Here is a 15,905-nt window from a genome sequence, read left to right as displayed (position 1 = left end):
GTGTCCTGAAGGGTTTGAACTTTCTAACTATTGATTCTCATCTAACATGTTTCACTGACTTTTCTGTCTCATGTTTCTCTGTCCTTTTGTAGCATGATGCCTGTGGCACTGTAACCTTATCCAGGTCTGACCTTGCTCTGCTCCAAGGCCTCTTGGCCAAATGTGCACATCCTCAAAAACACCTCCCAAACCTTCAAAGCAAGTGAAGTATACTAATGCTGTGCAAAGCACTGCACAGGTGCACTGACAGAAAAGCAAAATAATAATGGATATTGTGGTGCTGTTTCTGATTCCTCCTGGCTTTTCTCCAGCCATGATTGCCAAGTTCAGAGCTTTCACAGTGTTCCTCAGTTCTGTTGACTTACCATGGAATAGCCCAAACTTAAGAAGGTGTGAGACTGAATTTCAGATGTCCTCCATTTTGCCCACCCCGCACTAGGGTTACGAGAAATCTGCCACATGTTTGAGATCCACCACTGAATTCAGTGTGGCAGGATACAGCACTCATTGGGAAATTCCATAATATTTTCTGGGGTTTGACATCAGAGTTAAAAAGATCCAGGTAAGAAGTATGTATTACCTCCTTTTCTTATTTAAGTTCCAGTTATAAAGGAGAATAGCTGGAATAGCCAAAATCAATGACATTGCTCATTTGTGGCCTCACATGGCAACTATTTGTAGTCCTTACACTAAAACCATGGCTACAGAAACAACCTCACACCACCTTCTGCCTTGTGTGGGTTTTGCTCTTCTTAATTAGAAATATGTTGTACCAAAATACATTATCCAGTGCAAACCCCAAAAACATTAATAAATTAACCCAGAAGTGAGATACAAAACTTTCTGTGGTTTGCAGTTTCTGCTGAAATGACCTCATAATGCCACTAAGTTCTGAAGCGTGCCCTAGCTGTAACTTTCTTTAAGAACCCAAAAAAATCTCAGAGGTGTGCTCACCACTCTGGTGGCCCTTAGATGACTCCTGTGCCCAGCTGCTTGCTCTCTCTCTTTCTCTGTCAGCAGCTCCTTTCCTTCTCTTGGCCTGAAGAAGATAACCAGGTGTCCTTTCTCATCCATCCCAGTGCACTGCAGTGTCAGCTGGTCAGTCCATCTCTCCCCCTAGAGACTGAACCTGTTCTCCTCCTTCACACTGATTCTCAAGCTAGCTGACAAACTTTTCACTTGTCACAGTGTTCTGACACAGCTTCTCCACGTTGTGGCTCATGTCCAGAGCCTTTGGCCCTAATTTTTTTAAGCTTCTTTCTCAGGCAGAGAAAATGTTAGGTTATACCTCAGGAGAGACTGCCTGATTTCAAATATTAAAAAAAAAAAAAAAACTACTACAGGCTGATAGGTAGCATATGCAGTTTTCATGGGCATGAGCAGAGAACAGTCTTCACAGTGCCATAACAAATCTGTTCCAGCTTCTGGGTGCATCACCACCTGGGTTTTAGATCTACCTTAGATCTATTCCTTTTCAGCAATGGAAGTAGACAGCATTATCAGGCTTACCTGCTAAAAAATCACCTCGGCCCCAAAGAACAGCAAACCAAAAGTATTTTACTTGATGTTTTTTCCAAAGTGAATGGTTTCTCATCACCAAAAGCCCTGAAGTCTTCATTCGAGTTACCTGAAAGCTTTATGAATGCACAGGTTGGCTGTCTACGCTGAACTTGTTGCCTAAGGCTGTTTATATCATTAAAGAGCGCTCCCTACATAAGGTGACTAATTCCAGTCTAAGGTGGAGTAACTTAAAACAGTTTGCCACCCTCTCCAAATACCTGCCTCTGTCCTTTGACTAGAAGGGAACCCTTCGATTAGCTAGCCAACGACCAAGTAAGGATGGGAGAGATGATTCCTGCAGCCTACACCTTCCAGTTTGAAGGAGATGGGAAAGAATTCCCTACTAACAGACCTTGCAAAAGTCTGCTTTGTGCTCCTCCTTGTGCCCAAACGAAGTTGCCACATGCATGTCCCTGTAAACTTGAAGACAGTCAGCAAAATGTCTGATGGCAGCTGCTGTGGGTGAGGGTGCTCGAGAGGAGTCTGCAGAACAGGTCTCATTAAGATGTTTATTGAATTCCTCTTTTAGCACAAAAGATCTGCTTCATTCAATTTCATCATAAAAAATGGCTGAAGCACACTGGCGCAACAGGAAAGCAACTCCCTCAGTATGTACCTTCCCTCATGCTGTTCTGCTTGGCCTGAAATTCTTGAACAGGTTCGAAACAGGGACTGAAGTCAGCATTTTTCCTTCCATGGAAAGCCTAGAAAATGAGATGAACTGCAAGGTCTCGTCTTTGCTATAGTTTTACTGGCATATAGCTGAAGACCAGTCATTTCTATTTAGGTAAGCTGGTTGGTAATATTACCAATATTTTTGCCTTTAGTGACTTGTCTACGGCATCCCCTTCCCTCCACAGGAAAAGATACTTCTTCAAGAAAAAAGGAAAATTATTTCAGTGCCTTTAAGTGTATCCCCACAGCCTGACTGCAGTAGGCACATAACAGGGCATTATTGTCACAAAAAGGTCGTTTTCTCCTACATTCAGCAACTGATGGAGTAATATAAGCACATCATGGTTTGATTCCCCTGCTTTAGTTCTCTCAGTGGTACTTTTGTGACAGCTTGTAGAAAGCTCCAGATGAAGTTAGAGAGTTTTGTTGCAGAAGTTCTTCATGCTTTTTTGATTCTTCCCTTTGGTAAAGAGTACTTCCCTATTTCTAGAATTCAATGGATTAGCATGCCAAAGTTTATGTACTCTTTTTTTACTGTTCATTCTAATTTTTTATGGAGATGGAGAACTTAATTTTAAATGGCAATCATCTCCTGGCAATGTCTCTGACTTTGGGAGACTTTTCTCCCACTGATTCCTCTGCTTCTATCTCCTAGGAAGTTATATGAATTAGTTAAAGTTTATAAAGCCCATTAAACCCATACAGGAAAGATACTATGAGTAAAATCATAGAAAATAAGTCTGAGACATCCTGTAGTCCTTTCACAATCACTTCTCACTGACCATGCTTTCTAGACCAATAAATACAATTTCTTTCCCCTGAATTTCTTCAGAGTCACAACGTGGCTGAAAAAGACAGGGGGTTCTGTCATTTATAACAGGCTCTGTCCTCTATAAGATGATAGTAATTTGGCTACAGTTCAAAATGTAGTCACAGGTGCTTAAAATTAAGTGCCTGATATGAAGTGTTGCCTTTCCTTTGAATACATCTTTTTTTTCTTCTGTATTTTAATCTTGCTCAAACCTTTTGAAGCTTCAGATTATTTGCATTACCATTTTGGAAAGAGACCATTCCTGATTTTCAAAGGTTGGAGCAACTGGGGCTCAGGCAGCCTGAAAACACTTGTCCACTTGTCTTCAGTCTAAGCACCCAGATTGGACGCACAAAGAACTAAAATTCTTTCCAAACAATATGTGCAAAACCATGCTTTTGTCCTCAAGTTAGAATACACTGGAGTATTCATTCACCACCACAAGGATCCACCAAACCCATTATGCCAAACTCAAAACTGCTGTTTACCTCCCAGGTTATGAAAATAGAACAGAGGTCTTCCAAGGAATACTTCTCCTGTGATCTTTCCTAGAACTGTTTGGAGTTTGGTGACTCCAGAAAGATCCTGAGCAAGGCAGAAGGCAGCCCCAGTTTCACAAGACAGGGAGAGAAGAAGTCTGCTATTCCCAGAAGATTACACCCACGCAAAGACTCTGGATGGTGGATTCCAAAGGAGTTTCTCCCTTAAGAGCTGAGATAAGCCTTTTCTCCAGGCGGCACCCTTCCTTTTCATAAGGAAGTGAAAAGGAAGTCCTTTAGGCAGGATTTTGGATCCTGAAAGCCAATTCATTTCTTTACCAGGCATAGTAGTTCACAAAAGATTAAACATGCTAACAAGACTTCTGATCTAGCAACCTGTACATTGAGTAGGAAGAGACATCCTCAGCGGTAAAAAAGAATTTCAAATTCAGACGGCAACTCAGAGGGAGATGATCTAGAATGTGTCTTGGGTCCCCCTGTTATCCACTGTGTCACTGTAGGGAAGGCACTTTCTGCTCAGGCTTGAAAGTTTTCAATGGTTTGCTGTCTGTACTTACAGAAAAATCTACACAGCCCCTTCCCTTATGTGATTCCAGCCATCACATCCCTCTTCCTATAGCTTTGCTTAGGCGCTCTTTCTGAAATAGCTTTATACTCCCTGTAACATGTGTGATCACATTATATATCCCTGGGTTAATTGAAATAAAATTTTTAGGAAATGAAAAAATCCAGCTATAATTGTAGCACAAGCCAGTCTTACAGATTTTCAGGAATACTGTAGGAAAACACCCTGCATTCTTAGACAGAATGGTCAAGAGCTGCTGCCAAGAGTTCAAATTTGAAATATGTGGCCTTGCTATAAAATTGAAAACGACTCCATAAGGAACAGAGAAGTGGTCATATTATTCATCAGCTCTGTTTTATAATGACCTATGGGACCCAGTCAGATGCATCCCAGAGTCCTGAGGGAATTGGTTGACAGTAGTTACCAAGTCCCTGTCCACAATACTTGGAAAGTCATGGTGGTCAGGTGGAGTCCCAGGTGACTGGAAAAAGGGAGCCATTGTACTTATCTTTAAAAAGAGTAGAAAGGATGATGCTGGGAACTGCTGACCTGTCAATCTCACCCTGTGCCTGGGAAGAACATGGAACAGATCCTTCTGGGAGCTGTGCTAGGGCACATGGAGGGCACAGAGGTGATTCAGGACAGCCAGCACTGCTTCACCAGGGGCAAGTCCTGCCTGACCAACCCAGTGACCTCCTGTGATGGAGTGACTGCAAGAGTGGGCAAGGGAAGAGCTATGGATGTTGTTTATCTGGACTTCTAAGCAGCCCCCAAAACATCCTTCTCTCTAAGTTGGAGAGAGATGGATTCAATGGGTGAATTGTTAGATAGATTAGCAAGTGGCTGGACCATCCTGTCTGGAGGGAAGTTGTCAATGGCTCGGAGTCCCAATGGACATCAGTGACAAGTGGTGTCCCCCCGAGGTCTGTACTGGGACCAAGCACTATTTAATATCTTTATTATCAAAGGAATTCAGTGGACCCTCAGCAAATCTGCAGATGACACCAAGATGAGTGAGGCTGTTGACACACCTGAAAGATGGTATGCAATCTGCGGGGTGGGGGGCGGGGGGTGCTGGAAAAGCTTGAGAAGTGGGCCCATGGGAACCCTGTGAGGTTTAACAAACCCAAGTGCAAGGTGCTGCACTTGGGTTAGGGCAGCCCCAGGTATCAGCACAGCCTTTGGGTATGAACTGATAGGGAACAGCCCTGGGGAGAAGAACTTGGAGATGCTCATGGATGAGAGGCTGGACATGACCCAGTGATGTGCACTTCCTGCCCAGAAAGCCAAACACATCCTGGGCTGCATCCAGAGCAATGTGGCCAGTATGCAAGGGAAGGGATTCCGCCACTTGCTCTGCTCTGGTGAGACCCCACCTGCAGTGCTGCATCCAGCTCTGGGATCCCCAGCACAGAAAGGGTATCAAACTGTTAGAGCAAGTCCAGGGGAGGCCACCAAGACAACTAGAGGGATGGAGGACTTTTCCTATGAGAAAAGTCTGAGGAAATTTGGTTTGTTCAGCCTGAAAAAGAGAAGACTTCAGGGTGATTTAATTGCAGCCTTCCAGTGCCTGAAGAGAGCCTCCAAGAAAGCAGAGGAACCTTTTACAAGGGCATGGGGTGACAGGACAAGATGAATGGATACAGACTGGAAGTGAGTAAATTGAGATTAGAAGTTTCCAGAGCAGGTAGAAATACTTATTGACCTGAGAATGGAATTTTATTGAACCAACCAGTCTTAAGCCTGTAGAGATGGAGTAGTTCCAGCTGGAACAGAACAAGCTGGCACCCATAAAGTCTTCATCCACCAGTTCTGATCTCATCCAGGAAACCGAGCTTTTTCAGAGGAGAAGAAACTTACCCCCCTTTTGCAATATGTCACAGGAAGTACTGTTTCCTATTTTCAGATAAGTGTTCGTTCACAAAGAAGAACCCACAGTTAGACCAGCTTGATGAAACAGTGAGTAGCTGATTTTTTTTCCTTATCTTTACATCTAAATTTGTGCGTATATTTAAGAGAAATTCACTAAGTAGGGAGTCACTGTACCTAATGACAGTGGCAGTAGAGCTGACATTGAAGCAGAGATAATATCTTTGGGAACAATTGGGTCTTGTAACTAGCTTAGAGCTTGGGATAAGGCTAAATGTGAAAGCAGAGAATTCAACTGGACAACTGGTGTAGAAAATTATAATCTGTTTTTGTACCAGAAACTTATTGGGTCTTGGTTTTGAAGGAGTTCCAGGAGACTGATAGCTTGAAGTGGCATTCTGCTAATGATAAAAATTGATCAGACTTTAAATCCTTCATGCTTAACCCAAATGCTCCATATGTAAGTCATCTTGCTCTGTCAGACGCAGTTGGCAGGTGTTCTCCATCCTTATCCTATCACATGGTTTCTCTGTATTATGCAAACATTTAATCTGTTAGAAGTGTTATTTCATTATCATGTTTTAAGGGGATATTGTGACTGGGTGCTATTTTTAATGTGATGTCTCAGAGTCACTACATTACAAAGTCTTTACTCCATACCTCAGCTACATCTCAATGAGGTATTGGTTTTATACTCAGATTGCAATTTTTGTTAAAGAGGTTTTACATGAATAAAAATCATCAGTATTACACAAGAATTTTTCTACTCACACACAAGAAAAGGTGAGCTCCTCTGCTTGTATAAATGAGATTTGCTACTTTTATATTAGCAAAAAGGTTACAATAGCCTACAAATAATTTTTCATTCTTTTTTACGTTCTTGGGAGAATTTCACTGTCATTTGTCTGGAACAGCTGACAGCAACAGAGCAGGGGACTTGAACCTCTCAGTGTAGAGACCCTTGGAGCAATAACAAGGCATCACATGATCCTATGGCATATGCTGGCAACCTCCACTCCAAGCTGTTACCCTTCCATTTTGTACTTGAGTTCATCCTCAGAATGGTTGGGACTACAGCTGCTGCTTGAACTACTCTGAATTCAATGTTTTATCAGATACTGAAAAAAAGAAACCCAAACCAAACCACAGCAAAAAAAACCCCTAATGGACATACGAGCCCAGAAGTTAGCTTACACAAGAGAAGAGCCCATGTATACATACACTCATGATTTGGAGGAAGATACTTAACACGTCCCAAATTTCTCTTTCTCAGAATGCTAATTTCCAGTGCTTATGATATTCCTTTACTGTACATTTGTTTAGGTAAGAACACATCCTAATTATTTTGTCTTGAGGCCCGTAGACTGACTCTATTTAACTGCAGAAAAGCTCAGAATTTTTGCCAGACTGCCTCTCTGGTTTTGATGGGGAACATAATCAGATCCTGAGGGCTCACAGAAAATTAAGCCTGCTCTTTTCAGCCCAGGATATATTTTACTTTCAAAGTTTTGCAGGGTTGAAAAAACCCCATCACTTAGGAGGCAAGTAATTCTGAATGCTTCTAATGCTCATCTGTTAGAAAAGAGGAAGCGGTTTCCCAGGCAAGGTTTAATTTTGGAAGGGTCTTTTTGCCCAGTCAAATCCTAGAAAGAAATCCTGTGGTCACTACCACATGAAAAGTTGTGTTTGAGGGAAACTATCAGTTCAGAGTCTTACACAGAGTATTTAGTTTACACTGCCATATTTTCCTTCATCTTTCCTGGTAACTCAGGAAAAGTTCTTACTTTTATGCTTGCTCTCCAAGCAAGTGCAGGTGTCTGTGCAGTCTGTCTCTGCAGTTTTGCTCCCCCTAGAAAGTTAAAGAGGTAGAGCTGTTAGCAGGAAACATTGGGTACCTCTCTTGCAGAGCCTGCCATCAGAGTATGTGGTATTATTTTTTAAGTTTCAGTATTACTCAGTGCAATGTTGCACTTCTCTCTCTTCATAAAGTGCCCTAGATGCTGCTGACACATACTTTTAAGCTGACTACAAGGCATTAAGCAATTATTTTTCTGTGTGCCAAATGCTGGCACACAGAGGAAGAGAGTGAGGGCGAGGGCAGTAGCACTGTGTTACACACTCATACATTTTAAAAGTGAAATCTTGTCTTAAATTGAAAAAAAGGTGAAGGGAACTTTGGGGAGATCATTCAGTTTTGAAATAAGCAACTCCATTCATGCACAGATGCTCTTGTAACTTGTAGTTATTACAAGTTCTTGTTTCTGAGGGGAAACTTTGTCCAAATCCCCTCTAGAGCACAACAGACTCACTGGGCTGTGACAAATGTCATCCCTAAATAAGTCACTGTAGCAACTCAGGAGCTGCTTTGCTTGAATGACATGACAATATCATGTCTGATAGTCCTACCAGCACCTAGACATCTTCTAGCTTAAAGTGGCACTGTAGATAGCAGCTAATGCTCAAGAGCTAGTGAGGCTTCTCTCAAAGCAGCCAAAATACAGAAATCTGGAAAGACATGTTTCAGGGCTACAGCTTCATTGCAAGAATCTCTGACGTTGTCATAAGTGCAGCTTTGTTAAAACTTAGAGAAATGAAATTACCTTTATTTGGGCTCACAAAGTTACAAGTCTTCAGCAAACCAAATTTTATCCAATTTAAGATGTAACTCAATGTTCTTTGCAAGAATTTTTTTTTCCAGGGTGCTGGTATTTGGCCCATTGCTTGGCCAAACCTCTCTGTATCCAGCTTCTTTGGCAACTCAGAACATAACCAGTCGTCCAAGGGAAAACAACAGTAGCCTCTTATTGGACTGTTCATGCATTTAGACACTCTTACATGGTTAAACACAGGATAAATTAGTAAGTTCTCCTCTTATATGTCTACCTTAGCCTTGGCATGTTGTCTGCTTTTGCAAACATCATTCAGAATTTCTGTCAGCAACCAAAACTACCCTGTGCAGAAACAGTGGGACTGTGGTCAGGACAGTGAGCACTGATGGCCACATGCAGTACAGAAAATGAAAATAATTAAGACTTTCTGAATATTCATGTGTAATTTTGGACAGAAAAAAAAAAAGGAAATAAACCAAATAATTAAATACAAGTTCTCTAATCAGCATTGTTCCAATTATGTTTAAACATAAGAGCAGAAATAAACCTGGAGATCTCTTTGCTGTAACACACTTATTTCTGAAGGTTCACACCTAGATAATTTAAGAGCCAAAAACAGACATCATGTCAAGGGCTACAACTTTTGCAGAAGATGCTTCTTTCTGCACAAAAATGAAAATGGGAAATATGGTTAGAGATAAATGAAAAAAATTAAAATCAAGTGCAACTAGTAATTTCCAATAGAGTTTTTTATCCAGGGCAGTTTTCTAGAGTTCTTTGTGGTTAACACTGCCTGTGTGCAAAGAAGAAACATTTTTTTAAAAAGCATCTCAGAAAATATTTTTAATATTTTGTGCTTGTTTTGAAAAGGAGGACCATACAAATACTAGGAGATTTCCCACCAGGTCAGAGCCAGTAAACAAAAAACCACAGTACATGTTGTCTTTCTAGGCAGGGTCAGTGTCAATTGTATGGGGCAGAAGCTAAATTGTGGTGGTGGGAAGGTGAACTTGGTCTGACTGGGATGGACTTACTTTTCTTGCCAGCAGCCCTTATGGTGATGTCTTTTAGGTTTGTGAACACAGCTGAGACAGATGACCCAAACTGACCAAAAGGATATTCTGTGCCATATAACATCACACTCAGGAATAAAACTAGGGGCAGAGGGAAGTTTTTCCAGAGTAGGCATTGCTCAAGGACTGCATCTGCCTGCTTGTTGAACATGGCAAACATTCATCCTTGCATTACATCTTGTGGGTTTTTCCAGTTTCATTCTCTTTTTCAGCTGTCTTTTTCTCAACCTGCAAGTTTTTCTTTCTTCAGCTCTTCTGATTCTCTCCCTGATCCTGCTGTGTGGAAGTGAGTGGGTTGACCAGATGAGGCCTTAGCTGCTGGTTGGGGTCAGCCCTTCACAGGACACAGGGCTTGGTCAGCAAAGGAGACAGCTCTGTAGGGAGTCAGTTAACTTCAGTTTTGTTGCTCCCACAATTATTTTCTGCTGGTGTTACAACTCAAAATAAGTTCCAAACTTTGAAGAAAATAAAAGTTACTTTCTTTTTATACAAAGATTCTACAAGGCTAAGTGCACCAAGGCAGGTTTAGATCAAATATTAGGAAAAAATTCTTCACAGAAAGGTATATCAAGCTCTGGAACAGGCTGCCTAGGGAAGTGGTTGAGTCACCATTCCTGGAGTTATTTAAAAGCTGTGTAGATGTGATGCTTAGGGACATGATTCAGTGCTGGACTTGACAGTGTTAAGTTAATGGCTGGATTCAATTTTAGAGGTCTTTTCTGATAGAAATGATTCTACAATTCTACAGTACTATGATTCTATATATCAATGTATGTATATGCATATTTACTTGTGCATATACGCACACAAAAAATCATTTTACTTCTGTGTAACCAACAAAATCTATTCAAGAAGGTTATTTGTATTATACATATATCCACCAAGATAAAAATCCAAATCAAAACTATGTCTTCTGGATCCTGAATGCCCTGTAATTACATATCAGGAAATCAGCCTTCTCTTAAACAGCTGAATAGGCTGACAAGAGATTGACACTTCAAAAATTTCACCTGCTGCAGCTCAGAATGGCCCAACATGTAATTAAATTGACTATCTACTAAAAAGCAGAGCAGGGGCCTGTCTGTCAGTCAATCCAGACATGGGCTGTGTTCCTTCAGTGACATTTAGACTTGCAGAGCTCAAGCGCAGACACAATGAAAGGGTGCTGGTTTTGCGACTGTGGTCTCTACAAAAGATGCCTGCAATGACACAGGGCAGAGCACACCACTGAGAAAAGTGCATTCAGGAAAGGAGAGAACACTGGTGCATGACATGAGTGTTCAGGGATCACACAGCAAGCTGGGCCAGACACACTGCCTGAACTCTTCTGCATCGGGACACTGTTGCCTTTGTCTAAGAACAGGCATGACATTTCCAGGAACAGGCTGATTTCAAAACCAACACCATGCCATGGGCAGCCACCTATCTGTTATGAAGTGTCTGATAACAGCAGTCATGATGGCACAGGGAGACAGAGCAGCCCTTTAAACAGACAGCAAGTAGCTCTCTTTGTGTGACTACCAAAGGCATCGATTGCATTTCCTCACTAAATGACCAGGGAGCACTTTTGGTCCCTCTGACACTTCACAAAATTCTCTGTCCAGCTTCTCACGGGACACGCAGGAATTCTTCTGTGTTCTCTGGGTGTCTGTGAGAAGACAGTTGTCCCGAGCTTTTCAGAGATCAAGTTAAACAAATGTATGCTTCTGCATCTGGCTCACAGTCCTACCAGGGGCTTGGGAAAAGGGGAGGCTTTGGCAGCTGGAGGGGCTGACACCCAGACCCGTTCTTGCAGGGATAGTCCAGTCCTCCAACCATCCCTAAACCAAACAGAAGGGACAGAGAGTTTGCACAACCCTTGTACTTCCTCATTGTTGCCTTACTGAAAACACTGACTGACAAAGGGTGAAGAAGAATGTCACATGAAGAACTGTAGTGCACACTCTTAGCTACAGCCTTTTGCCTTTGTGCTCCTTCTCTACCAATCTGAATTTTGCAGCTCCTGAATAAGGGCTGTAAACAGCTACTGAAACACGGAATCAAAACTCCATACATCCCCAAACAGCAGTGGAGAGGCCTTTCAGCTAACAGGACGATGCTACAACAGAAACAGGTATCAGAGGCTACTCCAATAGCAACTCTTTTGCATCATTTGTTAAGGTCTTTGTCTTTCTGTTCTCTCTACAGGACCATGCACCAATTTCATTCCAGAGGTATCTGAAACCAGCACTTCCACTGCCTACCCCGCCACAGGCTCCGTAAAAGACCCAGCGTTTGCCATTTTAACCCAGACCAACACTGCCGACTTTCCACTCTTCAACAGCCACAATAGCACAGGTGGGTGTGTTTAGTACTGTCCTAATTCCCATAGGCATTAAGGCTCCCAGAATGTCACTTGAAGAAACCTGAAGAAGTGCTTGAAGTCAGCTGTTTTTCACCCATTTCACAGTGCCTTTGCAGGCACCATTTACATTTGACCAATGCCTGGTCCTCTGTGGGTAAGGGCTACAGGATGGACCAGCACGATGAGCAAGTGGTCAGATCCCTAGGAGAAGCAAGACTATGCTCTGCATTCCAGGCACAGTGCTCCGCTGAGGATGCCTTCCTGCTTTCTACACTCCTCTGGAAAGCCACTGGATGAGCACAAGAGCTACCCAAACTACCCACAACTCATTAAATTCATCCATCCTCTCCCCCTGGGTCAGACAACTGACAGGCTCTACTGAGGAGGAGAAATGCACATGACAATGTACTTGTGGGTAATTCACACTTCCAACATGAAGCAGTGTGACTCCTCAGATGTATAGAATGGGTTTCCTGGGAGCTCTGCAAATTTCATTCTCTTTCACACCTTCACATCATAATGTTTGTGTGCTCATCAGCAAAACTCATTTCTAATGAGAGCAGCAGCATGTTTCATTCCCTTCACTGCTAAGCTTGGAGATTCTAGTTTAATGGTCTTTTATTCCTTTCCAGACCAATACACTATGGGGAATGAAACCATAGACTACACCAACTGGCCACTGACAACAGAATTTGACTATGGCGATTCGACACCATGCATGGGAACTGAGGAAAAGCACTTTGCAGCGAAATTTTTGCCACCTCTTTATTCTTTAGTGGTGATATTTGGCCTGACAGGCAACATGCTTGTTGTCCTTATCCTGGTAAAATACAAGAGGCTGAAGAGTATGACTGACATCTACCTGCTCAACTTGGCGATTTCTGATCTGCTCTTTGTATTTTCTCTCCCTTTTTGGGCTTATTATGCAGTTCACGACTGGATTTTTGGGGAGGCGCTGTGTCGCATTCTGTCAGGTGTCTACCTCCTTGGCTTCTACAGTGGCATCTTCTTCATAATCCTGCTGACCCTGGACAGGTACCTGGCCATAGTGCACGCGGTGTTTGCTCTGAAAGCCAGGACAGTTACCTATGGTGTGCTCGCCAGCGTTGCCACTTGGGCTGTTGCTGTTTTGGCTTCTGTTCCTGGGGTAGTATTTCAAAAAACTCAGAAGGAAAGTTTAGGCTATACTTGCAGTGCTCATTATCCAAGTGATTCCACAATAAATTGGAAGTACTCTTTTATTTTAAAGATGAACATTCTGGGACTTATTGTTCCAATGCTCATTATGATTTTCAGTTACTCACAAATTCTAAAAACATTATTGAGATCTAAGAATGAGAAAAAACAGAAGGCAGTCAGACTTATTTTTGTAATCATGATTTTTTACTTCATCTTCTGGACACCATTCCATATTTCTTCTTTTTTGCATACATTTCAAAATTCACTTTTCGTCCCAAATTGTGAACTTAAAGGTCAACTGGAGAAAGCAATTCAAGTGACAGAAACAATCTCAATGATCCATTGTTGCATCAATCCCGTGATTTATGTATTTGTTGGAGAAAAATTTAGGGCATATCTTTATACCTTTTTCCGAAAGCATGTCGCTCCTCACCTTTGCAAAAAATGTCCAAGTCTTTATCGTGAAAAATTGGAAAGAGTTAGTTCCACATTCACACAATCCACTGCGGAGCACGACATCTCTACAGGGTTGTAAAAATACATCAGAACATTAGTTAGCAAATTTTGCATCACTTGCTTTGCCTTAAGGAGTGCCTGACATTATTTAAGATCTTTATGTCAATCACTACTGAAAACTGTATGACCCCCTATTCTTGTGGTCAGCTGTTCCCTGGGATTACAGCATTTTCCATTGCTAAACTAAGAGAATCAATGAGCTCTCGAGGAAACATTCGCTGCATATCTGGGTCACATCAGGATTTAAACAGGGCCCAGACAAATATGATCGTGCTTTTTTTACAAAAATCTATCCACTGAGGTTTACTGAGAGAGGAGTACAATATTGAAAATTCTAAGCAGTAATAAGACCACAAGATCTTACTGGGACCATTTAACCCACAATTTTTTTCTGTTTTGCTAATAGTGCAGTCATTTTTAAACATAATTCTTTAACAGCTTTAAGTTATAGCATTTTGATTTTTGCTTTTTAATTTTATGCCTGCCATATCACCATTCAGTTGCTGACTTTTTCCAAAGGGTGCTTTTAATCAGCAACATTGTGATTTTGTGGGTGCAATTCTTCAAGCAACTGCACACACCAAGTTTACTGACTGCACAAGACAATGATGCACTCCTAACTGACAAGTCATATCCCTGCAAGAAAATAAAAAACCAATAAAGGCCCTTCAGCAAAGATCTGCAAGACCTGAATGAAAATTACCTTGGTATGTGCTATGCAAGTTTCTGTATGAGAAAAATATCAGGACCCTCTGAAGGATGTGAGCACAGTACTGAGAGCAGGCCTCCCTAGTTCTGGACAGGTAAATCATGTGCAGAAGAAGAGTTGGCACAGCAACACATGCCACTGGTGTGTCAGGGTAGGTTCCTGCATGGGAAAAACATGCTCTTCACACACACAGCAACTCTGACGTTTTGGATGCACTTCTAGGAAGACAGTGGCCTTGGAACTGCAAAATCAGCCAATTCCAGACAAGGCATACCTTTCTGCCTTCCCAGGAGAAGAGTGCCTCTAGTCAACTGGTGCCTCAATGAGAACTGCATGCTGATTGAAGACTCGAGACAATTGGCCTACTGGTGTGCAATGACCATATATTTATTCCATTATTGAGAGTTTCCCTGTAAAAGAAAGGAATTCTAGGGACATGGGGTTAGCAAAGAAGAGGAAGGAGGAACATAGCAGACAATTTCCTACTTCAAACTGTAAAGAAGTGCAGGTGAGCACTCCTTATGCAAGTGAGCTGTCCTTCTGGTTTTCCCCCCCATTTCCTTGGAAGGGCACAGCTCATGCGTGCAAGGACTTGCTCGTGGAAATCTGGAGGGGCAGGTTCAACTGACCTCCAGCATGGACACCAGAGGGAATTCCATGCTACTTAAGGTCAGGCATGTGATGTAGATGCTTGAATTAGCAGCAAATCTCTTCAAGGCCCCTCAGTGGTCAGTAGAGAATAAGAAGTGCCTGAGCCAGAAGCAGTCATGGGATTTAGTCTCAAGGGAAGATTAACTGTCCAGCTGTGGAAGGAACATGAAAATGTCAGTCTCTTAATTTGGGTATCAGATGCCTCCATCTAGGTGGTGCAAAAACTCTTCTTCCTCTTGCCTCAAAATGCCTGGGCACTGCTTTTGTTTGTTAGCTCTTATAACATCAGCTATTGTAATGTAACCTTTTGAGGTTAATAGCCACAGATAGACTACACAAAAGACCAAAACCTGTCCTTACAGTAAACTTCCTAGATTAAAAGTAAACATTTTCCTTTCTTTTCTACTTTCTTTACTGAAACAATGTGAAAGCACCTTTGTAATTTTCAAGCATAAATTAGGTCAGTGCAATACAAATCCTGCTGTAACGGTGATATTTCTATTGCTGTGTTTAACTGTAAGTCCTTCTCTTGTTGGAATGAAATTTCTTCCTGTTTTCATGTTAATGCAGTGAAATTAATAAAATCAGTGTCTGGAAATCTCTGTATACCTTGTAGTCCATGTTTTCTTCCGTAAGCAAAAGGGCATTGGCTCTGCTCTCAGAGTGGAGATGAGAAAAAGACAAATGGGCACTTGCAATACCACACTGCAAACCAAGCAAACACAGAACTGTCTGCCCAGTCCAGAAGCTTCTGCAGGTGGCCCAGCTTTTATCCATCAGCAAACTTGAGAAGAGTGACCTACAATAGCTTTGGAAAAAGTCTGGGGCCACAGATTTTAAATTA

At 42.0% G+C, this 15,905-nt stretch overlaps 1 protein-coding gene across 2 annotated transcripts; it reads left to right on the top strand.

Annotated features, from left to right (window-relative positions):
• Positions 1–5,701: 5,701 nt before the first annotated feature.
• On the top strand, positions 5,702–15,667 carry LOC121353168 (C-C chemokine receptor type 5-like). Of its 2 annotated transcripts, none has more exons than XM_041466768.1 (3): positions 5,702–5,764; positions 11,850–11,999; positions 12,639–15,667. In XM_041466768.1, exon 3 carries the CDS (start codon positions 12,650–12,652, stop codon positions 13,718–13,720), a length of 1,071 nt encoding a protein of 356 aa, XP_041322702.1. In that variant the 5' UTR covers positions 5,702–5,764; positions 11,850–11,999; positions 12,639–12,649; the 3' UTR covers positions 13,721–15,667. The 2 variants fall into 2 exon arrangements, with proteins under 2 accessions (XP_041322702.1, XP_041322701.1); XM_041466767.1 differs by lacking the exon at positions 5,702–5,764 and adding an exon at positions 6,020–6,070.
• The last annotated feature ends 238 nt before the right edge of the window (positions 15,668–15,905 follow it).

This window comes from Pyrgilauda ruficollis, unplaced genomic scaffold, assembly GCF_017590135.1.
Source record: "Pyrgilauda ruficollis isolate IOZ18807 unplaced genomic scaffold, ASM1759013v1 scaffold2, whole genome shotgun sequence".
In the NCBI taxonomy this organism is placed as follows: domain Eukaryota; kingdom Metazoa; phylum Chordata; class Aves; order Passeriformes; family Passeridae; genus Pyrgilauda; species Pyrgilauda ruficollis.
This window is presented reverse-complemented; position numbering and strand designations above follow the sequence as displayed.

Bases quoted from the DNA above. Each gene is read 5' to 3' on its own strand.
- LOC121353168 (XM_041466768.1), top strand. From the start codon at position 12,650: ATGGGGAATGAAACCATAGACTACACCAACTGGCCACTGACAACAGAA.